We start from the raw sequence: 25,259 nt of genomic DNA, 5'->3' as shown, positions 1-25,259 counted from the left end.
CATATATTTCCACTGCCTATCCCTGAATATCCTTGGAGGGGGTTGCGTGTCACTCTGTTTCACCTCCAATCACTTATACTCTCGCTCACTCACCCCAAACTGTCTGTACATACATACTGTGCTGAACCTGGGGCTTGGCTTTTCAGCTCCTGCTGCAGCATTCTTGTTAGTCTCTTCGTTTATATCTGACGAAAGCCTTATATCCGCTTGGCTTTTGCCCAGACCTGACCTTAATTCCTCCTCCCCTCCACCTCAGATCCAACCCTTCTTCCGTAACATCCATCCTCTTCCGCATCTCGTCGAACCCGATGATGTGAAGTAGGCCCAATATGCCTTCTTTAGTCTCTTATCTTTTTGCTGTCTTTTTCGTATCATTACTATTTACGAAGCTGCTACATCTATTCATCCACATCCATTCAATCGCCGTCATCGACTTTGTCGTCTATCTACCGACCTTCTTTTTACAAGACTTCTTCCTAGTTCTCTTCGCCCGGTTATTGCTGCGTCGAGAGCGAACAATTCTCTCTCTGATTGGTTATGTTCTTGGATGCTTTTTAACGTATATGCCCTCGATTTTTACCTTTCCGCTGGATCTCGTTATGGCTAACAGTGGCTGTATAGTTTGATAACGTTCGTTGCTGCGGCATCCGAGCTTGGTTTTCATTATAGAACAGGCGGCGAAGTCGAATGGAGCGACGCTGGTGATTTTGCTAATGACGAGGGTCTCAATGTTTTGATCAGCGAGAGCAGCAGCGTTATTGTTTCTGGTTTAATCATCCTCATCGTCGCATGGCTGCCTCAGAACTACCTGTACAGGGTCTTTGGCGACATCGTATCTGGAATTGGCAAGCGAATCGCTTCAGGTTTGTCGCTAAACTCTATTAAAATGCTTAATTTGCTAACGCTTGCAGTCTCTCGGTATTTGCGAGGCAAGATTCGCCCACAGCCACAACATCAGCAGGATCCTGAGAACGCCGAACCTTTCCTCCAGCGTGTCAACAGCGAAAGTACCGTCACAAACAGTGGCCATCCATCACCTAATTTGAGCCGCGACGCGGATGAGAAGGATTCGGAAGAGAATACACAAAAGCGACGCTGCTGTGCATTCATTCCTTCTTGGATCATCAACACCGTCGTCTTGCTCTTCATCGGCATCACCTGGGTTGCCCGCCCTGACCAACCTTATAATCACATCGCAAGCAGTTTGCCTCTACGATTGTCCGACTCTGTACGACCGAAGCTTGGACTCTGTGCTTCTCAAAACGAATTTCCCTTGCGACAGCTCATCGAGAAGTCAAGATGGCAGGACCCCAAGGGCAACTTCAAGGGATGGGCGCCCAGCAGAGAGAACAACGAATTGGTAAAGAAGTACAGAGAGAACCCTCCTGCTTGGCTTCCTAACCCCATCCCAAGCGGTTTTCTCAAGTGGAATCCTGATCGATACAAGGACGAGCATGATAAGAAAGATGGTCCCAGCAATATGTGCCCCAATACTTGGCAAGATCGGGGTTTCTACAACCCAGTCAACGACCCCATGCGAATTACTAACCTCGATCAAGAGATTCTGGCTCCCATTCAAGAGGCACTCTCAAATAACTCGGTCAAGATTAGACACGTTGCTCTTATTCTCATGGAGAGTATGCGCGAAGAACTCTTCCCCCTCCAGCAGGGTAGCGATATCCACCGATTCATCATGGAGTCGAACGACGAGAATTCCAGAGATGAAGTCAACGGCCGGGTGTCACGCATGACTCAGAACTTCGAGAAGATCACCGGAAAGCCAGGCAATTATCAAAGCGCAAACGGAAGTGCGTACGATCCTCCCGCGAAGCCCGTATGGAACGACCAGACGAAGCCCGGCTTTGGTGGTGTCAATGTTGTTGGAGGTCTTACTAGCAGCAGTGTCTCAACCAAGAGTCTCGCTGCCGCGCATTGCGGCGCTTGGCCCATGGCCGTCAACATGTTTGAAGAATCGGAACTCGAGAGCTATCAGCCCTGCATTCCGCAGATTCTCGAACTGTTCAACAAAGTCAAGGGCAACACTACAAAGCGAGAGGACAAGTCAGAGAGCGAGCCCCAAAAGGAGCGAGATTGGTGGGGATTCGGTGGTACTGCGCAAGCCAAGTTCCATGAGTACCGGTGGAAGCCCGCTTTCTTCCAAGCCGTTACAGACCACTATGACAGACAGGACAAGTTTGACGAGAAGATTGGTTTCGATTTCAAGGTCACCAAGCCCAGATTAGACGAGGAGGCCAAGGACAATCCTGAGATGGAGGAGATCAACTATTTTGGATACCCCGAAACCGATTTGAGGGAGCACATCAGAAAGTTTATCTCGGACGGCCTCGCCGAAGATAAGCGACTCTTCATGTCGCACTTTACCAGCACTACTCATCACCCTTGGGGGGTGCCCAAGTGGTTCGAGAAAGAGAAGTACATGGGTAAAGAGGGCGGCAATCATCAAGATCTTGACAAGTATCTCAACACCATCCGCTTCACCGACGCATGGCTCGGTGAGCTTATGCAGATGTTTGAGGACACCGGAATCGCTGATGAAACCCTCGTTGTCTTTGTTGGCGACCACGGTCAAGCATTCAAGGAAGATTTCTCAAAGACAGGTACCTACGAGAACCGTCATATCAGCAACTTTCGGGTTCCGATCTCTTTCCGACATCCCAGCATTCCCCGGGTGCAATACGAGGCCAACGTGACTTCGATCTCTATCCTTCCCACCATTCTCGATCTCCTCGTCAACTCAGGATCCCTCAACAAGAAAGATTCCGAAATTGCTTTCGACCTTGCCCACGATTACGAGGGTCAATCCCTAATTCGCCCATATCAGAAGACACAGGACGGCCGTCGCGCTTGGAACTTTGGACTTATCAACCCAGGCGGTGGTATGCTCACGGTCACCTCAGCCGACGCACCCTGGCGCCTCGCAGTTCCTCTAAAGAAAGACCTCGAATACACATTTACAGATCTCGGCAAAGACCCGCTAGAGCTAGAGGCTCTGGACAAATGGTCGATCAAGTCTATGATCAAGGCAGTGAAGCGCCAGTACGGCGAGGACGCTGCGACCTGGGTCAAGGAGGCCGACGAAGTTGCCCACTGGTGGGCTCTAGAGCGAAGACGCCTCTGGGGATACAACCCCGACGAGGATAAATGATCCTGTTTTATTATTACTGCTAGTTTTATTTTACGACATGATGCATTGGGTATCTGGGTTTGCGGGTTTGCAATTACTTTTGGGAACTGGTCTTTTGGCATACCCGTTGGCACATGTGTACGGCATACATACATTTAGGGAGAGGCTCCCTCGGAAATGGTTGTTTTCTGGGTTGATTTTTTTGGTCTACAAAATGGCATAGACTTTGAAATTTTACGAATTGTATACTTGATCAAGATTGTTTCGTTCGTGGCTTGTGCTTCAGTGATTGTGTTTTTAAAGTTGAGCGGTGCATTTGGCTGTGTGGTCAGGCTTGTATATAATGGTAGCTATCAAAACTAAACGGTTATGCAGTGTATAATCTGAGAAGACCGGAGATATGTGGCTTTTATTTTCAGAGTATGCTCGCGGTGCATTAAACTGCTGATCATTGCTGGGTGATAGTCTTTGCACCAAGGCTGCTTATTGGGAGCTATTGTCCGAAGCTACTTTGGTGAAGAAGAGATCGACGAGTTTCAAATATTGTCTGTAAAAGTGTAAAGTATGAGATGAATTTACGACTGAAACTGTATAAATCGGTTACCTTGATGTCGGCTGCATCGCATCAGCTTCAGATGAAAACTGGTGATATATAAGTCCAAGCAACGGATAGGAGCCAACTATATAGCATCACCCTACAGAACCTATGGGACTCAATATTGCATTTGCAAAATTTTAACTTGTGAAATTTCAGGTTATGATAGAATGACAGAATGTTGGATTGGACTGCATGATCAGAGCTTTACTGCCAGGGCCGTAGACTCGGAATTGTAAGGATCTAAGGATAGCCTCATTGTGGTGCACCAGATCCATGGGTCCGATCTCCTGCAAGTCATAAACGCATCTGCAGTACCAAGACCGCTTTCCCAAGCTGTCATCGGTCCTCTAGGTTACATAGCTCAAATAACTATGGAAGCTTGTCGCATGCCTCAAGCCACTAAGGAGCCGTATCCGCCCATGTTGGGATCTCGTGGGCATCCCTTCTCACGATGCGGCTGTCCAATAACAGGCCTCAATTGGAGCATGCCCCTTCCAGAAGTCGATTTGATTGCCGAGTTCCTAGGACGATGACGGCGGAACATGTCTCACCAGGCGTGGACGTGGCGCCTTTCTTGCAGATATCATGTGCATGAACGCAGTCACTTTAACGGGTTCGTTTGTGTTATCTTGATGCTGTGTCAAACCACATGTTGGAAATATGCTTCTGGGCGTTGAGGAAACTTGAATTATACGGTTGCCCTACTGTTGATGGATGGATCTCCACTATCATGCACTGAATCGAGCACTCCCCAGATGACCCATTGCTACATTAGCCCCGCCATCAGAAGCATCCAGACTGAAGCAAATCTGGTGACTGAAAGCACCTATGATTCAGTGAAATGATGCAAATTCAAGCATCTGAGATATCCCCATGTATTTCTGAGCAGGAATGTCTATGTGAGGTGTCACTTGCAAGCAGGAAAAGGACCTGCCCGCACCTCTCATTCTCTGGCGCCTTCTTATACAGGCCCTTGTTCCATTTGCCCAGCAGCAACCGAAATACTGCATCCGTCTCATGAAGATCTTTGTCCTTGCAACGGTTATCGCCCTGCACCTTTTTCTAAGAAAGGAATAAAAAAGAAACATTCGGGGGCTAGCGACTTTCAGCAGCGTGAAGATCCCAACGTTGCCTGTATTTATTGATACCTAACGGGATCACGGCACAGCAATCACATTGTCGCCTTAGCACCACCAAACGAGGTAAAGGCCCAACTCATTTCCAGGCCAGAATAAGAACCATCAACTTCTCGCATCGACATTCTTTTCTTGCCTATAAACTATTGCTCCCTTCATGTTGATATTGGTTGCAGATAAATGTTTCATCTTGTTCAGAAGCAGTAACCAAACGAGGCGAGACACTCGCCAAGACATCGCAAAAGCGTCTGTCTTATTCTGTCCTCCAAGTTTAGGCTCGGTAGTCTAAACCTATACCAGACCCTGCTAATAAACGGGCCCTTTTTCATCGACGTCAGACCTTTCTGACACCTGATTGCGAGTCTCATGGAATTCGGTACTATTGGATTTCAGAAGATAACGGCACGAATCAATTGACAACCGGTCCTTTTCCTCAATTGGTGTACTCGGTTACGATCTCTCACGCAAGACATTTGGGTGTGTACAAGAACGGGCAACACACACACAAAGATACATTGACGTTCCCGTACTGTATCATACATTCGTTACCTTACCCTTCTATACGATACGACCTTGGCTCACTCTATCCATATCTCGGCCGTGGAGATAGCGGACCGTTAATACTGGGCACCATGAACAAGAATAACCCACTGGACCCGGATTTGAATGCTGCTAGTCTGGCCGATACCGATGACAGCCCAGCCCAAGCACAGGCACAGGCACAGGCACAAGAAGAACCAGAGCCAGAGCCAGAGCCAGAACAAGAACAAGAGCCATCGGTTAGCTCCTCCGTCTCCGCCTCCGGTGAACCTTCCGCCGCCGACTTTTCTTCCTCGCCTCGCCGCTTTCATCCACACTCTCATCCACCCTCTTCGTCGCTCACTTTTGGCTACGTTTCTGTTGAACAGCATAATATTCAGCCCAATCCCCCTCGTCAATCCCGTGCTTTCTCTTCAACTTCGACCTCGCTACTCGCCAATTCTTCTGCTGCCGCTATCACAAGGAAGAGTCGCGGCGCCGAGCCCGTCACTCGAGACGCACACGCAACCGCACGCCGGGCCAGTTTCACGGCAGCTCCAAGCTCGACAACCGCGGTCTCGTCCTTGCCAATCAGGAACCCCCGACCTCTAGCACGCACTCGCCGCGAGTCCATGACCTCAGATACCGCTTCTGAAGAACAGACGCTGGCCGATTCGCAACTTTCAGGCCCTGGAGAAGAACCCCACCAACTGCGAACTCGCTTACCGTCTGCCAACGAGAATTCCCACACCGTATCCTCAGAAGCTTCCAACGCCGCTAACCATCGATTGTCTTCTTCCTCAGACTACCAGTCTAGGAGACTCTCCGGTACTTCCATCTACTCTCTCGCATCTGCCCGTGGTGTACTCAGCGGTTCATCATCAGCTCATGGTTCAGAGCTAGGCACTCCACCAAGATCTGTACCTGGATTACTGTCAACAGGCAAGAGCACAGCAACAGGCCAGTCTGAAGCAGAGGTCTCCAACGTCACTGTCACTACTTCTAGCAACCAACCGGGCCAATCAGTCGTGGGACATCCTAATCAGCATCATCTGACGCCTCGCGATCTTCACTCGCAGCCGCTTGACTTTACAAAACGAGCTATCCGACACGACAACATGCAGAGCAGCACGTCTGGCTTACGGCAGGGGCCCGACAGATCCCGTAGCCGAGCCAAGAGACGCTTTAGCGGAAGCACAGCAACCAGCAGTCACAGCCCGAGTAGCGATCGGGGTCCCCACCATCGGGAGCGAGAAGAGGGTATGTTTGATTTACCTTGCCTCTGGAAACCCAAGGTACATAGCTTAGATTCAGGGTCTAACTTGCTGCAGTGAAACCATCACGATTTGGTGTCATTGGTGTGTGCGCTCTAGATGTCAAGGCTCGAAGCAAGCCCAGCAGGAACATTCTGAACCGACTCATCGCCAATCGTGAATTCGATGTGGTGGTCTTTGGCGATAAGGTTATCCTCGATGAAGGTGGGTTTACAAAGGCAAGAGTTGTATATTTCAGAACTAAACTAATCCATCCTGTGTGCAGAGGTTGAGAATTGGCCTATTTGGTGAGTAGATCTTCTCGGTGAGCTGAAGTAGCATAGTGGGGTGCATCTGTAGTGCTGCAAGGGGCACGTGCCGAATTACCCAAAGTGATAACTAACAACAGATAGTGATTACCTGATTTCATTCTATTCCGACGGTTTCCCACTTGACAAGGCCATTGCCTATGTCAAGGCACGGAAGCCCTTCTGTGTGAACGATGTGCCTATGCAGCAGATCCTTTGGGACCGCCGACTGTGCCTTCACTTACTCGACAAGATTGAGGTCAGGACGCCAAAGCGTGTCGAGGTTACCCGTGATGGTGGCCCTCAATATCTCACGCCAGAGATGGTCAAGCATATCAAGGACGTCTCTGGAGTTTCTCTGGAGCCTATTGACCCCTCGCAGACACCGCCTCCCCAGAAAGTAGAGCTTATCGAAGACGGCAATACTATCAGCGTAGATGGTCAAACACTCCGAAAGCCCTTTGTTGAGAAACCAACAAGTGGCGAAGATCACAACATTATCATATATTTCCCCACAGAAGAAGGCGGCGGTGCTCGAAAGCTCTTTCGAAAGATCGGCAACAAGAGTTCCGACTACATCAAAGATCTCAATGTCCCCAGAGCCATCACAGAACCTGGAAGCAGTTACATTTATGAAAGCTTCATGCAAGTCGACAACGCCGAAGATGTCAAAGCCTACACTGTTGGGCCAAGCTATTGCCACGCAGAGACCCGAAAGAGTCCTGTAGTGGATGGCGTGGTGCGAAGAAACACCCATGGCAAAGAGTTGCGTTATGTCACAGCCCTTGGTGCCGAAGAGAAAGAGATGGCCAGCAGGATCTCCACAGCTTTCGGCCAAAGAGTCTGTGGGTTTGATATGCTGCGAGCATCAGGCAAGAGCTATGTCATTGATGTCAATGGCTGGAGCTTTGTCAAGGATAATGACGACTACTACGATCATTGTTCCAACATCCTGAAGGACCTTTTTATCAAGGAGAAAATGAGAAAGGGTGGCGTCACTCCCCCTATGCCTTCGCCTGCGCCATCAGATACAGACCCCTTCACACGAGCATCTAATGCGTTCAAGGATCGTGAACAAACCCAGTCTGGTACTAACGGAGTTAGGACGAGCATCAATTCCATTGCAGGTACCTCCGACTCGCAGCCCGACGACTCTTCCCGTCGTGCACCCAGCGGCACAGTTACTCCTATTCTAACCCCAGAGAGCGGACTGCCTTCGAAGACACACAGCACGTTGGCGACTCCAGCGATCCCACCCACTCCTGTCGATGTGACCCTGCCGGGTATTTCATCCGCCCCTCCAACCCAGCAGAGTGCTATTGCGGAGCCTCCGTCAGAGCAAGCATCCATTGTCCCTGAGCCTCCCCTGCCAACTCACTCCTGGAAGCTGAAGGGTATGGTTTCGGTGATTCGACACGCAGATCGCACTCCCAAGCAAAAGTACAAGTTTACGTTTCATTCGGAACCTTTCATCGCACTGTTGAAGGGCCACCAGGAAGAAGTCTTGCTGATTGGAGAAGCTGCACTTGGAAGTGTCGTGCAAGCTGTGGATTTGGCCTACGAACAAGGAATCGAGGACCGCGCTAAGCTCCGGTCTCTTCGAAACGTTCTCGTCAAGAAGGGCAGCTGGCCTGGTACTAAGATTCAGATCAAGCCTATGTTTCGAAAGAAGAAAACAGAAACGCCAGCTATTAGTGAGGAGCTGGTTGCCATGACCGAGGAGAAGAAAGAAATCACTGAAGAAGCAGGCGACTCATCAAAGGAGGATAAGTCCCACCAGGGTCCAAAACGACAAGATTCACTTTCTGGAGTGACAATGTCCAAATTTACCGCCGCCGAGGAGCGTCTGGTTCTCGACAAACTACAGCTCATTGTCAAATGGGGAGGCGAGCCAACACATTCGGCCCGATATCAGTCTCAGGAACTCGGCGAGAATATGCGCAACGACCTCATGCTTCTGAACAGGGATATTCTAGATGAAGTTCACGTTTTCAGCAGTTCTGAGAGACGTGTGACTACCAGTGCTCAAATTTGGGCAGCATCGTTCTTGGGCAAGAAGGATATCCCCGAGGACTTCATCACCATTCGCAAGGATCTTTTGGATGATTCAAATGCTGCCAAAGATGAGATGGACAAGGTCAAGAAGAAGCTCAAGGGACTACTGCGCAAGGGCAACGAGCGTCCTGCGCAGTTCACGTGGCCTGAAAATATGCCCGAACCTTCTGAAGTGCAAACAAGAGTTGTACAGTTGATGAATTTTCACCGACGTGTGATGGATCATAACTACAAAAAGCTACAGAGTGGTGCTGTTACATCCCTCAATGCTATCTCAAATCCTAGTACGGAGAAACTGTCGGGGGAAAACTCAAGCTCATCAATTGCCTCGTCACTTTCTCAGGCAAACACTCTCAACCAGATTCAGTCAAGATGGTGCTGTGGTGAAGATGCTGAGCTCTTCCGAGAGCGCTGGGAGAAACTCTTCCAGGAGTTCTGCGATGGCGAAAAGGTTGACCCAAGCAAGATTTCGGAGCTCTATGACACCATGAAATTTGATGCACTGCACAACCGTCAGTTCCTCGAATGGGTATACACGCCGCCGAACCACATGCTTGATGAATACACAGCTGCTGGTGCCAGCAGCGTCCCTGGAGGTTCTAACGGTACCAAGGATGGGAAGTCAAAGGAGTCTGAGGATGGCAAAACTTCCGATGATAAGAGTGACAAGAGTCATCAGCCCTCGCCTGAGGGGGCAGACAAGGTGGATGCGGGAAGCAGATCAGCGTCAGTCAAGAAACTGTTTAGAAGACGATCGTTCCTTAACAATCTGCGGCACTTCAACGAAGAGGCACCACCTGAGCAATACTTCCGCCTATACAAGGGCACGAAGCAGACTTCATCCACAGCAGATGCTCATAACGAACCTCTGCAGGAACTGTACCGTCTTGCCAAGGTCCTGTTTGACTTTATCTGCCCCCAGGAATATGGCATCTCGGATAGTGAGAAACTCGAGATTGGTCTGCTAACATCGTTGCCTCTCCTTAAAGAGATTGTGCAGGACCTCGAGGAGATGCAGGCGTCAGACGATGCCAAGTCATTCTTCTACTTCACCAAGGAGTCACACATCTATACATTGCTAAACTGTATCATCGAAGGAGGCGTAGAGACCAAGATTAAGCGCAGCACTATCCCTGAGCTCGATTACCTTTCTCAGATCTGCTTCGAGCTCTACGAAGCAGAGATGAAATCAGGCGATGGAACATCACCTCACGACGCGCCTACGTTTACGTACAGCATTCGTATCACCATCAGTCCTGGCTGCCATGTCTTCGATCCCTTGCATGTTCAACTCGACAGTCGACATTGCATCGGATGTGCTCCCAGGCGAAGTTTGACACCCCACGCGGACTGGTTGCAGGTCATCAAGACACTCCGAGCCAAATTCAACCAGTAAGTCTCTTCATCCGATGTCCACCATTGCCGTGTGAATATTAACTGACGTCCGTGCAGGGTCAAACTACCAAAGACGTTCCTGGCAGTCAACTTGTCTGATGCCTTTACATTTGAGGACCTTGAACGACAAGGCAGTGATAGCGATGTGTTGGAGATGAAGACTGCGCCGTCCAGAGGCATAACCGAGCAACCCAAATCTCCTGGAGATGAGGGTTCAGAGACACTTGCAACTGGTGCTGGCGAAGTTATGATCTCATAGACCGGGGAAGTAAGCCCGAGAAGACCAAGATAAGAGCATATCATGTGTCTTATGTGATAGGGCGTTCAGAGTTCGGGACTTTGCAATGGGGCTTGTCTGATCAGTGATCACCCAATAGTGGCGTAGCCTCTGCAAGTCCCCTTGTACGTTTCATGATGGCGAGCTGTTGACAGAGTATGATGAGTATTGTCACGATTTGGTGTGACATCTCGAGTTATCTTGCATTATCGAAATAGAATACCCACATTTAAACAGAGGCAGGCTAGTCACGGACTGGACTGTTGTTGCTCTTAAATGAAAACACGAGTTGGCATGTGAAAGTATCTTCCTGTAACCTCAATCTGCACGCTTTCACGTAACTAGTTGTGAGGTACTAGTCGCATTGCAGTTGGCCTTATCGGGTTAATAAGCTCTTCACATGAGAGGCATAGCAGCGGGATCAGAATTGTGGTGTCATTCTGAGATTTCTTGGCATGATTCTTTTTGATCGTGCAAGGTTTTGTTGGGTTTTTTCTCCGAGGCTCGGCACAGCATGGTTAAGATCCCCCTAATTGCGAGAAAAACCAACAGCGTGGGATCGGTAGTCTTGAGCATAGATAAAAAAGGCTCATACTTCGGAGCCCCAGAAACCGGGCATCTGGGTCAGAGTATTCGAAAGCGATCGCCGGCAAACTTTCCTTGTCCTGAAACTCGCTCCGAAGTCGTAGATTCAGTATCAACTGACTTCAGGGGTGAAGTTCTAGGGCGAGGTAACGTGCAAAGTAGCCTAGATGTGGTGTTATCAACTCCGAGCTTTGCACGGGGAACTTCTACACCGATGTGCCAATGACCAGATGGTGGAGGTGTTCACAACAGACCGACAGGGACCACGGTTGTTTGATTACCCAGGACATAAGTTCGACTTGCGTTCTGGAATTTGTGGATTATGATGGTAGGCTCTCTTGGTGGTCTGTTGAAAAATGCCATCACCTGATACGAAGTCCAGGCTTGACGATTGCCAAGCACAAACCCACTGAGCCATGCAGAGCTGAGGGAAAATGTTCAAAAATAGGAAACAACAGCCTTACAATTCAATTTGAGTTCCGGAATCAAGAGATGAAACATCCAGCTCAACGCATGAGAACTGTGAGACAGCCTCTGAAAGCTAAAGTTGAGTGAGGCACATAGAATGCTGGGTCCAAGCTTCAACACATGCAAACTGAAGCTCAGGGACACTACCGCTATGGAGTTAGCGACGTCACTCAAGATCGAGAGGGTTTAAGACAGCGGGATGGTGACCGTATACGGCAGAGACTCCGCTTGGAGATCAGAGACAATTGAGACACTTGCAGATGGGGGAAATGTGATGCCGGTACCCCGGCAGATGTGGACTGGGCCGTTCGATACGCTCAAGTCGAGATGAAAAACCATGTATGTCAGATTTTGACATGCAAGAAGATCCAATTGCACTCTGAACGGGTGTGGGAACACGTATCCGTTGAGTTCGAAAGCAGAAATGGCAGCAACCGATCAATTGCTTCTTGTTACTCTTTATGGTCACTGGCAAGGGGATGAAACCCAGGCGAGGCGGTCCTCTATTCCATTTGGCCGAATACTGTGGTGGTTGAAGGAGCAAACTCTCTCTCAGCAAACGCAATGGTGTTGTATATGCGGTCCTCCTGGTTTCAGTTTAAGAAGCGATGCGTTAAAATGAGGGTAGAACGCCCGTTGAAGCCCATGTAGGGCATTCTGGACATTCAACGGCCACCGATCTTGGCTTGTGGGAGCCAGGGTCCCGGACGGGTGGCTTTCCAAAAGTGTGGCAGACTGCAGGACACTTGCAGCTCGCAGCGGTTTAATGGTGACTAGGGGGTTTGTCGACATGCCTTAGTGGAAATGGGGGCGGTTGAAATGCCGGGACAGCCAGATTAAGCCGGCGACAGGCTGGTTGTGGATGGACAGCGGATTTGGTGTCGTTTCCGGGGAGAGTAAACTGTGCCGGGTAAGCTGGTGGTCCGTGTGAGGGTCGCATGGTGTTGAAGTCAGCAGATTCAACGATTGTGGCAGGTACCCTAAGATCATAGGTAGGTACTATGGTAGGTAGTCAGTTGAGCAGGATGAAGATATCTGCCAAGAGAGCTCTATGTAGGGTAGCTATCAAAGAGGATCTCAGAAAGTCCAATACCGGATAATTAGAGATGGTAATCAGGCGGATTACCATATCTGGGCGGCTGAGACTTACGATCGACTATGGAGTCGCCATGCATCTGGAAAATTTGGTAGCGAGGTGAAGAGACAAGCGACAAGGCCTGCCACGTTGTCTTTTTTCGATCAAGCAAGCAGGGAACTACAGCACATGCAGGCAGGCATTTCCCTGTGATCCTTGCTTGATTTGATAACCGGGAGGTGACGACGGTTGACGACGATGCGTGGGTATGTACATATGTCGATGTCGATGTTTGTGGTGAAGATGGAGAAGCTAAGAGAAAGAGTTCCGAGATACGATGAAAAATAAAATAAAAGGGGTGGCAGACGAGATTTCGATTACAGGGTCTTGAGAAAGCAAACTACCTAGAAGTAGGTATTCAGAGTGGGAAGGGAAGGTAACAGTCGGTAGCTTAAGGGCAGGCAGGTATGGATGAGAGTTGATGGTTTCCTGGGTTCATGTTCCAATCCGTGTAAGCGGAAAGTGGAAAGTGGAGGAGGAGGGGATGGAGAAGGAGAGAGTATTGGGTCATCCATCAGTCACAGATCGAAAAAGGAAGTAGGCCCAGAACAACTTCACTTTGCCTCGGTGCATCTCGCTGAAAGGGGATAATCAGAATCAGACCATACACACACACGCACACACACACAAACGTAAGAATTCGTTAATACCCGGATTATGTTATAATGACAAAATGTGACTTTACATCCATACCAAGTCAGCATTTGTCTGAGTAAACAAACATATTCGGCAGCATTATCAACACTGACGAAAAACTCCCACAAGCCGCTACAAACATGCGGGACAACGTAATTAGATCCGTGGGTAGGAAGTGTAAATGTCATTATTATCTCTAATGAACGGGACGGGTCGACCGGCCTAAGCTAGAGTGGACTGAGGCGGGCGGTCAGTGAGTGAGGCTCAACATCGTCATGAATCCAGCATTGGGATGGGGGTCCACGAGTTGCAAGGATATTCACCCACGCCTCCCCGCCAAACGTGGGTGAATAGCGAATGCTCGCCTGTATATCCGAAAAGGTGTAGCAGATGGGATAGCGTAAAGCTGACCAATGCAACAGGCAGATGATAATACACAAGACAAGACAAGACAAGACAAGACGTTGGGATAAGTGACCGCCAAACCGCGGCAACAACTCCGACTGCTCATCTTACCGCGGCGACATTACCGGTGTAACAGACTGCATATGCCCAGGCAAACTTGTTCGAAAAAGGTACAGAGGCAGTCAGTTGGTAAAACGGCTGTCATAAAGAACTAGCTTAATTCCTCAGCTATGATTGGCCGCTATACTCTAGAGTTGTTTTACGGCCCTGCAGCTAAAAAGAGAGACCGACATGCACCAACAAGATGTTTCGGACGGGAGTTGATTGTGGCGTTTGAGGGTCTGAACGCAAAGACATTAAAAACCAAAAAAAAAACACTCTGTAAGAAACGACAGAGCAGAAAAGCACTGGGCACGGCAGGCATAGCGACAGGGTTATCAGTCCACGAGCCCCGGAAAGAAGCCGATTTGGTACAGTACGTTCAATGAAATAAGAAGTGATGAGGCGGCTGTTTGTATTGGTTGTGCTTGGACAATCAGAATCAGGACATGAAATTTGATAATGGCTGTTTGAACGGGAGATATCCAGAGTACCGCCAACAGATGATCGGCTGGGTACTAGGTTTGATGACAGGGACAGCGGTCCGTTCAACATTACTGCATCCGGCTGTTGTTTCCTACGTATTATTCCCTGTTGACGAATGTCATATGTATGTATGGAGTTGAGTATTCATTCCGATGATCCCCCAGCCTCAGACTCAGAAAGCACAGATCAGGACCAGACTTGTGGGCGGAGGCTCCGGCGAGTTTCCAGTGGCATGATTTCGTTTGGGCAAGGAACATTAGGGTTTGCAGGATCATGGACTTTTGACATGGTGAAGTTCGCCTAGTGACAACGTTTGAGGTTTAGGGCTGAGTTTCCAGGCGTGCTTTTGCTGCAGTGAAGGAGGTTCCATTCGAAAACCTTGGGTACCTAGAGAGGCCCGGGCGGTTGGTAATAACTATGTGTAAGTCGTATATGCACGGGGGAAAGAGACGACAACCTAAGAGGTGATTGACACTTCAACTTATTTGAAACCGAGTGCCTTCCAGATTTGTTTGTGGTGGCTTGGTTTATTCTCCGAAGCCGCACTTTTATATCAACACTCTTCAATTGCTTGTTTTTATTAGTTCCGTCTGTCTAGGAGGTACTAGTTAGTTGTCTCTTGATGAACATCTCTACTCCATGTGGTACCTTTTCCCAGACTCCCTGTTGTGCTGCGTATAGAAGCCTCCTCCAATTACGACACGTCGAATACCTTGCACTAGGATCATTGCCCCTTCGGTAAATATCCTATCTTGACATTGGATGAGTATGATTTCTTACCCGCGCCGCGGGGTGGGTCCGCTTCTTCTTACATCACACTCAGGGATGAATGGATGAATACAAACTCCCAAGACGTGAAAAAAAACAACAACTAAAAAAACAAGAAGTCCATGTTGTTGTTTTTTTACCGGATCACACCTTTCTTAAACACAACTTCAGATCGTGATGGCCAGAAGCAAGAACCTGACCTGTGACCTCACCAGGCAGTCTCACTATTTCAGAGTGGACATTTCGCCTCGGCACGGCCGGTGTGCTAACTCTTAGAGTCTAGACCAAGGTTTTGGGTTTATCTGCCGCGCTTTCGGTATCGATTCCGTAAGGGCAGTTTTACAATGCATGCCTCTGCCTTCAGAAGCTGCCTAGCACCACTTCACGAGCTTTTTTGGCTCCCCTTTTGCGGCTTACGCCCAATCCAATCCAAGACACTTCACAAGTCTTTTTTCAGTGCTGCACCCCCCCAGAAGTGGCCCAGGAGCGTAAGGTAGTGGAGGTATCCACTGTGAAATATGATCCTGGCGCTGCTGGGCTGGCCCCGAGAACCAGGACACAGGTGCCCTATGGTGGTTAGGTTTGATTTGGGTGTGCCTCAGCGAAGCCCTGCCATTCCAAATCAGTTGGCTTTTTGCTTGTGGCTGTTTTGAGTCTCTCTGCTTCTGCCTTATTTCTTGAGTTTGAGGTGTCGTTTAACCTTTAACTTTACCTTACCTTACTCGTATAGGTAGGTAGGTACAATATCCTACTGTAGCCTTACCACACCATCCATACCTTAGATACTAAGTTAGGTACCTTAGATACGGAGTGCGTTAGTTGCTAAACAAGTTGACTTGCGTTATCTTACCTTGGGAATTTATTCTCCTCATTAAGCTGGCATTCCCCTCCTCTGAAATCGAGTTGTCTCTTTTTCTTCCCAATTGATTCCTCTCTTTCTGTCTGTTTGAATACTGTTCGTTCGTTCGGTCGCCCATAACCGACACCAGTAATTGGCCGTACCTAGCGCGATCAAACAAGGCGACGTACCTGCATCAGTGGATACCTTAAACTCTTGCAGTCCATGTTATCCCCATTCCCAACCCCATTCGATCCTGTCTAATTGAAATTCAATGTGATAGTGGAGGTTAGGTTAGGATCGTATCCTTACCTTGTCATTTGGTCTCGGTACCTGACTGACCATCCACCACTAACTAACTCGCTCATTGATTCACTCACTCACTTTTTTTTTTTTTGCTTGTGCTTCTCGGTCGTTCGCTGCCTACAGACCCCATTTCAATTGCTGGAACCGATCCCTAGGCTGTTTTCCTTAGAGGGCCCCGTCTTCCAACCTAAGATATACACCCCCCTTCCCTTCCCTTCCATCCAACCTAATCTGTTAGTGGAGGTTTCCCTTCCCTGGGCTTCTCTTTTCTCCCCCTCCCCCTCTTTATTCTTCTCAATCTTCCAGAAGCGTCAAGGACAGGGCATCCTTTACAAAACCCCGTCCGTCTGTACCGTACCGTACCTTTAACGGGGATTTGGGGCACATCTGGGATTTGGGCCGATAGGAGGAGAGAGAACTACCTATACTTCTGAGTTAGTACAGGCAGTGCAGTGCAGTACTGTACTGTACTACGTACGACTCTACCTACAGTACATCTAAGGACCTTACACCCAAGATTCCACATTAACTGTCTTTGATGCCCTGGCATGGGCATGACGGCTCAAGACCAAAAGGACAGTCAGGACAGGATAGGGTCGAGCAAGGGCACGGCCTTCAACATCGTCCGTCCGTCCCTCCATCCACACATCCATGATTTTGGGACCCGTTGGCGGGTACATTATCGCCAATGTCCCCCGGGAGTCCCTCGTTGTTGTAACATTGAAGCTACTGTACCAGACGAACGAGCCCCCATATCCGTATCCATATCCATACCATACCCATAGTTCATCTACCTTACCTCACTTCACATAACCTTGCTCCTCTCGTCTTTGCTCGCTCGCTCGCTCGCTTTGTCTCCCGTCAATCGTCCGTTTAATCTACTCAATTTGGTGTTGGCACCACCTTGTCGGCATTTCCGCCTCGTTGCTCGTGCCTCTTCCGTCGTCTATCTCCCAGGCCCGTTGCTGCAAGCCTCATCCCGGCCCTCCTCATCCCGGCTTGCCGTTTGACAGTCCTTCCTTGCAAACGACATCATATCAGAACTCTGATCTTTGTTCTGTACCTTACATTTGAACCGCATTGCGTTGCCTTGCTTGCACTGCAACGACCGACTGAGCGTGCAACTGACACCAACACCGAAACTCTGTCACTTCGCCTGCTCCTCGCTCCCATTCTCAAGTATAAAGACCTGTGGCCCTCCTCCCTCTACTCAGCTGTTGATGAATCACGACGTCTTCCACAACAACTCTGACACATTGCCTACTCTACTACTTCAACTCTCACCTTTTACACCCATAAAGGGACGGCTCTCATCCTGTTGTTGCACTGCATTATCAACCTCTCACCGCACTCCGCCTTGAGAGCCCTGACGCTTCATACAACAGCTATCGTGTAAGTCCAAGGAAGAGCGGACATGAGGTTGCGTTCAGCATACCGCATCTTACATATCTGCTTACAACTTACATACAGCCCATGTTGGGTTGTCTGTCTGTCTCATGCATGCATGCAAGGCTAATATTGTATTCCCCCAGGAACATAGCCGCATCCAATCAGGCCATCAAATCTTGTGAGAGGGTTCAAGAGACTCTCGACAGCATCTACACCTTTACTGTACCACCCACAACACCGCCACAATTCCCGACAAAATGGCCAACGCTTGCGCCCACCAGTTCCGAATGATCAAGTCGGACAACACTCTTGTCCAGTGGATCTGCCAGCACTGTCGGTCCGGTCCTCACTGGATGATCTGGGAGTGCACCTACTGCAAGCTTCACCTATGCCGACCTTGCACGCAGTCTGCTTAACGGCTTGTGTGTACATGCGCAAGTCACTTGATGCCGAGACAGTCTTTGGCAGCCACATGCGAAAATGGGTGTGCAGCTGCTTTGTTGCGCTTTCACTTTTTGCTTCTACTTCTACTTCTGCTTCTGCAACCTCGCTCGGCACCTACTGAGATGGCCTGACTTACAAAACGTGAGAGGCTCAACCCAAGTAGAAAGTGGAAAGCTTCTCCTTCTTGGTCTCGGTGCAGATGCACAATTTGCGATCAGAGAAGATGGTCTCAGCATGGGCATTTGATTTGATTGCACTTGGCACAAGTTACTTGCTGCTACGCTACACTACAGTGCGCTACGTACTGCGGAACGGCAGCCCAGAGCTGGCTCTGGATGCACGGCTACCGAACCGTCACACACCCCCTCGCGTGCACCCATCACAGCATTTCTTTTTCACTTTCAGTTGACACACAACGTCATTTCGACTTACACTCACTGGCTTGAGAAATTTCCTATCATGTCCAGTTCAGCTGAGCTGAGCTGGGCCTCGAAGAACAACACATACGCATGCACTGGACGAGACATCAACCAACAAACAAACAACTGGGAGTACATTAGGAGCTGATACAGTGACTCAGTCGGGCTGTGTCAGTGTCTCTCCTGGGTATTCGGCCAAACGGTGGTATTTTGGGTGACTTTGACTTTTTTATTATGTACGCTTCTGCCTCTGAAGTCCATGACGGAATAGCGCCCTGCACGTTCCACGTGGGAGATTCCATTCACAGGGACCTGTGGCCCGTTTTCGGAATTGTGCAGCACTAGTCACCCCCTCCCCCTTGGCCCTTGGTCCTTGCGACTTGGAGCTCTCACTCACTAGCTCACCAAGCTCCAACGCTTCTGTCTCGGCGTCTTGTTCGCTTGTGGCCCTACCCAAGTCGACAACCCAAGCTTACAGGGCCAGGCCAGACCAGGCCAGACCAGCCTAACACTCAACGCAACGCAACGATGGGAAGACCGGACTGTTAGACGTGTCATGTTGCTGGAGCTCTCCTCCAATCTACAGTCCCAGTTACGAACTTTCCTATTTAGGAGATCTGATCTGTTACAGGTGATCCTGACTGGTCTCTTTTGATGTTGTCTCTTTTCTTCTCCTTTTCCCCCTTTTCCTTTCCGTTTTTCTCTTCCTTGTAATACCTGGCTTGTTGTTCATCGCCTGCATCAAAACGGTGTTTGTTGGTTCTTGTTTTTTTTTAATCAATCTTCTTGTTTCTTTTTCTTACTTTCGGAGGGTTTACCCCACGCTTTGGTCTTATCTCCTCAACCTACCTCCACTGCCAGAAGCAACTTTGGCTGCTGACGGTACTTTTGGGTGGGAGACAAGTCAATGGGGGAACGTCGTTATGACCTCATCTTATTGGAGCCAGCAAAACTTTCGGTTTGGCTCATGGCGCAAGGACAGAAAAACAACGATTTCTATGGATGGGACTGGTGTTTTTTTAGGGTCGGCGCTCGACATAGACTATGGCTCAAGCCAGACAGATACGGGGCGAACCAGAGGATATCAAGAGGATGAGAGGAACACACGCATCAACTTTTAGTGTATTGCTATCGTCATAAATGAAAACATTCTACTTCTAGCTTTGAATCCTTCTCTACCACTAAATACTAGCTAACTAAGTGATTGTCATCGTCATCATCATCGACGAGGTGGATGTGAAACTGAATCATGAACAAGACCTTGATTAGTAGCATCATTACCTCAGCGGGAGTTTTCCCCAGTCTCTCCATCTTATACAAGAAGCCTAGCAATTCAGTCTGATGAGCCTTGATTGGCCCGGAGTTTACGAGTAAGTTCACGACGTTAGGCACAGTAGCTGCTGACTAGTGGTACCTGCCTAGGCTGCCTTCTTATCCCCAACCCCAATGGACGGAAGGCAAGGCCCAGAAACTTGAGGTAAGAGGTGAGGTGGACATTGGACAGTGAGGAAAGAGGCCAAAGTCCTGCAATCTCCCCTCACACCTACCTTACTTTACCTACCTCAACCTACTAAAGTTACCTACGGCATTGGTTGCCCTTTCCTCTTCTATCGTCCGCCTCGGGTCTCGCTCGTATTGAGTCCCTGCCTTCTCCTCCAGTGCGTGCGTGCACCATCGTGTAGATCTCTTGTCTCATCTCATCACGATCCTACCTCTTCAACATTCTCATTACTACATCACTTTAAACTTTTCTCTCCTCTCTTAGCACCTCGCTTGGATGCTTACTTCACTTCCCTACCCTTCCCTTCTTCCCCGAGCCATTTTGACTGGATTGGACTAGGTTGCGCGGGTCAATGCGATCGCCTTGCTCATGGACAACCAACTTCCATTACCAGACACAAGCTTACGTGGAATAATGTGCATCATCTTCTCATGGGAAACATCCGGATGGCTGTGGCAGTCTTGTGGAGCGTCGCAGTCTGTGTCTGTGCCATGGCGCAGCGAAGGAAAAGAAGCTGCAGCACCTAGAGCACCTACTTCACTCTGAGGGAGCACCAGCACCGAGATCGTTGACAGAGCTAGCTATGGATACCTTTTTTTAACGCGCATAATGCTATTCTAGGCTTCACGCCGTCCCCAGTCTGATCGACGCTCTTAGCGGCCCACCAAAAAGGCCAATCTTCACCAGAAGCCTTCCAGAACAACTTAGAAGCTGTCTCGTATTGTTTCCACTCTACACACGGTGCACTCGCGAGCCCAGGTCCCCCAGCTTAACGCTTCCAACGGTGGAGAGCAACGTCGACATACGAAGCAGGGGTTTTCCTAATTACCGAAACACGCCAATGCCTGACGTAGACGCTTACAGCCTCGCAAATGTTTCGATAACGTGTATGATACACACAACCACCATATAAACTTTGGTATTCAATCATGGCTCGTTTCTACGGAACTATCTTGAGTCATGCCGACAACCTTAACAACTATCACGAGGCACGACACACCCCCATGGTTAACGGATCCGACATCCCGCCCGCCCGGCCGACTCAGTCCCATCGGGGAGCGTACCCGGAGTTTTTGAGGTGCTTTGCGAGCTGTCCGAGCATACATGATAGTATCATTGTTGATTCAGGCTTTCGCCTAACTCATTGGCCAGTTGGTGGTTCGCTTAGAGACTGGCCGGGCTCTTTTGCCCTGTCTCGCTTTGTTTCAAAACTCACAAGCATCAGTTGACGAGCTCTTTGACCATGCACATTCATGTCACTCAACGATCGGAGTGGCAGGGCATGCCATGCTCTTCAGATTGTGCTAGGGCTTTTGTGCGACCAGTTCGTGTGACGACCTCGTCATACTTCGGCAAATCATTAGAATGCACGGGTTGATGGAACGTTTCCAGATGCTCGGACAAGAAGTTGTCAGTTGCGTGTGACTACTCGCCTCCGGCCCTTTACGGACACTGCCATGCCGAAGAGAGACCGCTCCGTCTCGGCATCGGAGGTAAAGGGCTGACCCCAGTCCCCACCCCTCCGGCCTCCCGCACCGAGATATGTCGGACGGACACTGGGCGTTTGCGGCCGGACACAAAACTGGTTTGGGTCACATCTGCTCTTACGAGCTGCCTTCTTTGCAAGATTGTGCATATTCAAAGATATCGGCCGTTAGTTTGAGGGCGGTTCGCTGAGGCAACGTTGCTGCACTTGTCACTCTTTCGGGTACCTTGATCGAAGAGATGGGTATGTTTATTCAGGCAAGTAAAAGCCAACACGGTAGCAGGCCCAGCAGAGCCGCAGCCGTCAGCCAGAATGATAGAACTATGGGTATGCTCGACTTCGTATCTGAGGAAGACTGGTAGTATTTTGCGATTTTGGGATCCCCCAATGCCCAATCCCATACAGTACGCTCAATGCTTCTCTTGGTCACCTCCACACTGTCGCCAATGGATATGGTCGTATCGCCACCGGGGTTACTGGTTAGAAAGCCGTATCTACCGAAGACTGGAGAATACTTAGATCCAGTATCGACTCTTCGGTCAGACATGAGCTTCTTGAGTACCGTGCCACGCTCCCCTTTGGCAGCACGGCCAGTGGAGTAGTCAACGTTGAGCGAGGTGCATCGTCCGCACATCTTGGTGAGAGCTACTTGATGGGCTCCATTAATGGTCAGTTGTGCCCAAAAGTCCTCATCCCATGCGGTCTCGCCATCCAGAACAATGTTAGGTCGCATAGCCTTCATTTCAACATCGCATGTCGATAGCCGGGCTTTGACGTTGTTGAGTGATTCTTCTGTGGTGAACAGATAGGGCGCACAATCAGTAAAGGTAATCCAATCATCCTCGGTGGCTTTCTTCCCTAAAAGGTGGTTGAGAAGCAGCATTGGCCATGGCGGGGGAGTAGCCTGAGTCTTGGGAGAGAATGTTCCCAGCACAGGGCGCCGGCCATCGCCGATGAAGACGAGCGCTGTGTCGAAACCAAAGCAAGCGGTGAACCATGCATCATATTTGGGACCCATGCGGTATGCAATAACGCGACTTTGATGTAGGCTGACGTCGGCCTTGCTCAATTCAGTGATCTCCGGTTCAATTGGGACTTCAAGGACAGTGTCCTGCTCTGGTTTCCACGGCACAAGTGGTTCTTCTGGAATCAGGTACTTGACCCGGATCTTGTCGCCAACGACTTCTTGTGCGAAAAGGCTGCATTCTGGGTGACCGGACAATTGGATCTTGCTGAATTCGCCCGACTTCTCGATCTTGTAAAGCATAAAACGACGGTCATACTGAAGCCCTTGTGGGCCTAATTTGGCCGACTCGGCTTGAATGCCTCGAAGTCCTTTGATTGGATAGTACCAAAGCTATCATGGGCTATCAGCAAAATTCCAGGACCCCCCACAGAGATTGACGTGAGTGAGGCTTGATCGGACTTACCTGAGTAATCTTCATTATTTGTTGATGTGTTGTTTGACAGTCGGTCAACAGGACAAAGCAACAATGTTTATGTTGTGAAAGGAAGAACTGGATTGCAAATCAGGTACGAACCCCTCGTTGACTAGGTACCTACGTAGGTAAGCCACAGTCAACTCAAGCACTAACTAAAGGTACCTGATTCCTGTTAGTTTTGAGGAGGTGACGCAGGCAATTGAGATAACATGGAATTCGGCTCCCGCTACCGAAGATCTCACACCGCATCTACACATACGTCCAATCACAAACTATTGATTGCAATACACTCTTGGTGTAGATTCGACATCAATTTTAGCTGGACTAACCCGTGGTAACTCATTGAGAGTTCGTATTTCCTTCTTTACATTAACACTGTCTTTCATTGTTTTGTTGCCTCGGTTCCGAGTTCGGAAGACCTCCACTGTCGGAATCCCCCCGCTGTGTTCCGCAACAGACATTACAAGACATGAAAGACAACAGCCATACAAGTGATTCATCATACCATTGTTTCCTCCCTTCTAATTTGACTGATTAACTTGCCAGTCGGATTCGGGCAGCTCATAAGTGTAACTGACATGTCCTCAGCCCTTCAGAGTTGGAGTGGCTGGCGGTAGAGTTCAAGGGCGTCGTTGACATGGCCCTCCACTTTCCGGCATGTGCAATAACACATCACGAAGAGTGAGAAAAGAGGCGTAGCGACCAATTGATAGTCACTCAATTCTATATTTATCGATTTCTTTTGTAAATATCAGGGATAGAGCTGAATCTTAGCCTAGTATATCACAGAGTTGTGAAAAGGAAGATCTTTATTCTTATCTACCTTATACTACAAGGGCATCCAGATACGATATAACTACGCTAGATTCTTCTATGATCTTGACGTTTGTGCAGTGCTCTCGTGAAGTGAGATTGACGATTTCATTCCTCCATGATTACAGGTTATTCACGACTTTAAATGCAGTGCCATTGTGACTTGATTGGCAGATAGAGAGACTTTGCTATGACAGTCAGATCTCGGGGACCTCAACTTCTGCACGTGAGATACAGAGCCTTTCTCTTACACCTTTATCAATACAGTGGCTTCATCTGAAGATTGGAAGGAGGCAGACTTCCTTATCTCTACAACAGCCCACCACTTTCTGAAGCCATAGAATCGTGCTCCATCTGGAACTTGTATGGCCTCATGCGGCTTCGCTACCTTGTGCTCACAGCACGCTGTTTCTGACATTCAATCTGAATCCTGTTACAACCCTCCAGCGCTCGATTTCTTCAGAGCTGCTTATACGGTGAGCAATAAGTTCTCGATTTTTGTCGTCTCAGATGATAATTATGGTTTAATATTCTTACTAGCTTTAGTATCAGTCAGATACATCGCCCAGCCTTCGGGGACCAAGAAAACACTGGACCTTAATATAAGGTGTTAAAATAAACTTAGCAAAAGATATCCTAAGTTTGTACTAAATTTAGGCTTAACTTATGCTAACTTACCTAAGTCTATTTTGACACCTTATGTTAAGGTCCTGAGTTTTCTTTCCTCCCCTAGCCAACCTAACAGTCTCATTATACTCATCGCTGATGCTGAAAGCTTTCTATTTCTCCAACGTCGTAGTCTTCGAAACGACGTCTTTGAGATCCAGAAACACATTCATATTAGAGACACTTCTCTCTCTGGTCGTGTTCGTGAGACTGGCCGGTACTTCGGACGCTGTGCTTGAACACAACCATAGACCATCGATCACTGTCGCACTATGATAGCCTTGGTCTTTATGACAAGTGAGAGGCTTCTCTCGCAGTCATTATCAGTACAGCATATTCTCCTTATTCTTCATTCACAGGACAAGATAAACTTTCGACAGCTTCCCTTTCATGTCCCACAGGACCATGAGTCAAGCAGAATGTCCGTTTCGAGCGTATTGGTAAAATATCCGGCGATGCTTGACGGAATAGCTTCGTTTATAAACATTGGTAATGGCTATTTGCGCAGAATCATAAGAGATACCTTGTTGGTGCTGTGATACACTTGCTATCACAGGCTGTTGCAGTTCTCTCGTGAATCAGCCTGTCGTCCGCAACGCAGAATCGTGGAGGAAGTTGACACTCCCTGCCAGACGCTCGATTTATCTTTCGGTTCTCTGAATCCATCTAACAGATACAGGAGATCTA

At 48.9% G+C, this 25,259-nt stretch overlaps 4 protein-coding genes across 4 annotated transcripts; 3 read left to right on the top strand and 1 right to left on the bottom strand.

The window, feature by feature from the left end:
• Positions 1 to 329: 329 nt before the first annotated feature.
• On the top strand, positions 330 to 3,166 carry FMAN_02352 (uncharacterized protein; the record flags this gene model as incomplete). The annotated part of the gene is made up of 3 exons (XM_041835697.1): positions 330 to 559; positions 622 to 863; positions 912 to 3,166. 3 exons carry the CDS (start codon positions 330 to 332, stop codon positions 3,164 to 3,166), a joined length of 2,727 nt encoding a protein of 908 aa, XP_041685835.1.
• A 2,345-nt stretch (positions 3,167 to 5,511) lies between these two features.
• FMAN_02351 (uncharacterized protein) lies at positions 5,512 to 10,668 on the top strand (the record flags this gene model as incomplete). Its single annotated transcript, XM_041835695.1, has 5 exons — positions 5,512 to 6,658; positions 6,730 to 6,876; positions 6,938 to 6,959; positions 7,065 to 10,406; positions 10,467 to 10,668. 5 exons carry the CDS (start codon positions 5,512 to 5,514, stop codon positions 10,666 to 10,668), a joined length of 4,860 nt encoding a protein of 1,619 aa, XP_041685834.1.
• Positions 10,669 to 18,058: 7,390 nt separating this feature from the next.
• FMAN_02350 (uncharacterized protein) lies at positions 18,059 to 18,366 on the top strand (the record flags this gene model as incomplete). The annotated part of the gene is made up of 2 exons (XM_041835694.1): positions 18,059 to 18,134; positions 18,209 to 18,366. The coding sequence occupies 2 exons, from the start codon at positions 18,059 to 18,061 to the stop codon at positions 18,364 to 18,366; spliced, it is 234 nt and encodes a 77-aa protein (XP_041685833.1).
• A 3,538-nt stretch (positions 18,367 to 21,904) lies between these two features.
• Positions 21,905 to 23,096, bottom strand: FMAN_02349 (uncharacterized protein; the record flags this gene model as incomplete). Its single annotated transcript, XM_041835693.1, has 2 exons — positions 21,905 to 23,008; positions 23,082 to 23,096. 2 exons carry the CDS (start codon positions 23,094 to 23,096, stop codon positions 21,905 to 21,907), a joined length of 1,119 nt encoding a protein of 372 aa, XP_041685832.1.
• Between the last annotated feature and the right edge of the window lie 2,163 nt (positions 23,097 to 25,259).

This window comes from Fusarium mangiferae (assembly GCF_900044065.1).
Source record: "Fusarium mangiferae strain MRC7560 genome assembly, contig: FMAN_scaffold010, whole genome shotgun sequence".
NCBI lineage: Eukaryota > Fungi > Ascomycota > Sordariomycetes > Hypocreales > Nectriaceae > Fusarium > Fusarium mangiferae.
This window is presented reverse-complemented; position numbering and strand designations above follow the sequence as displayed.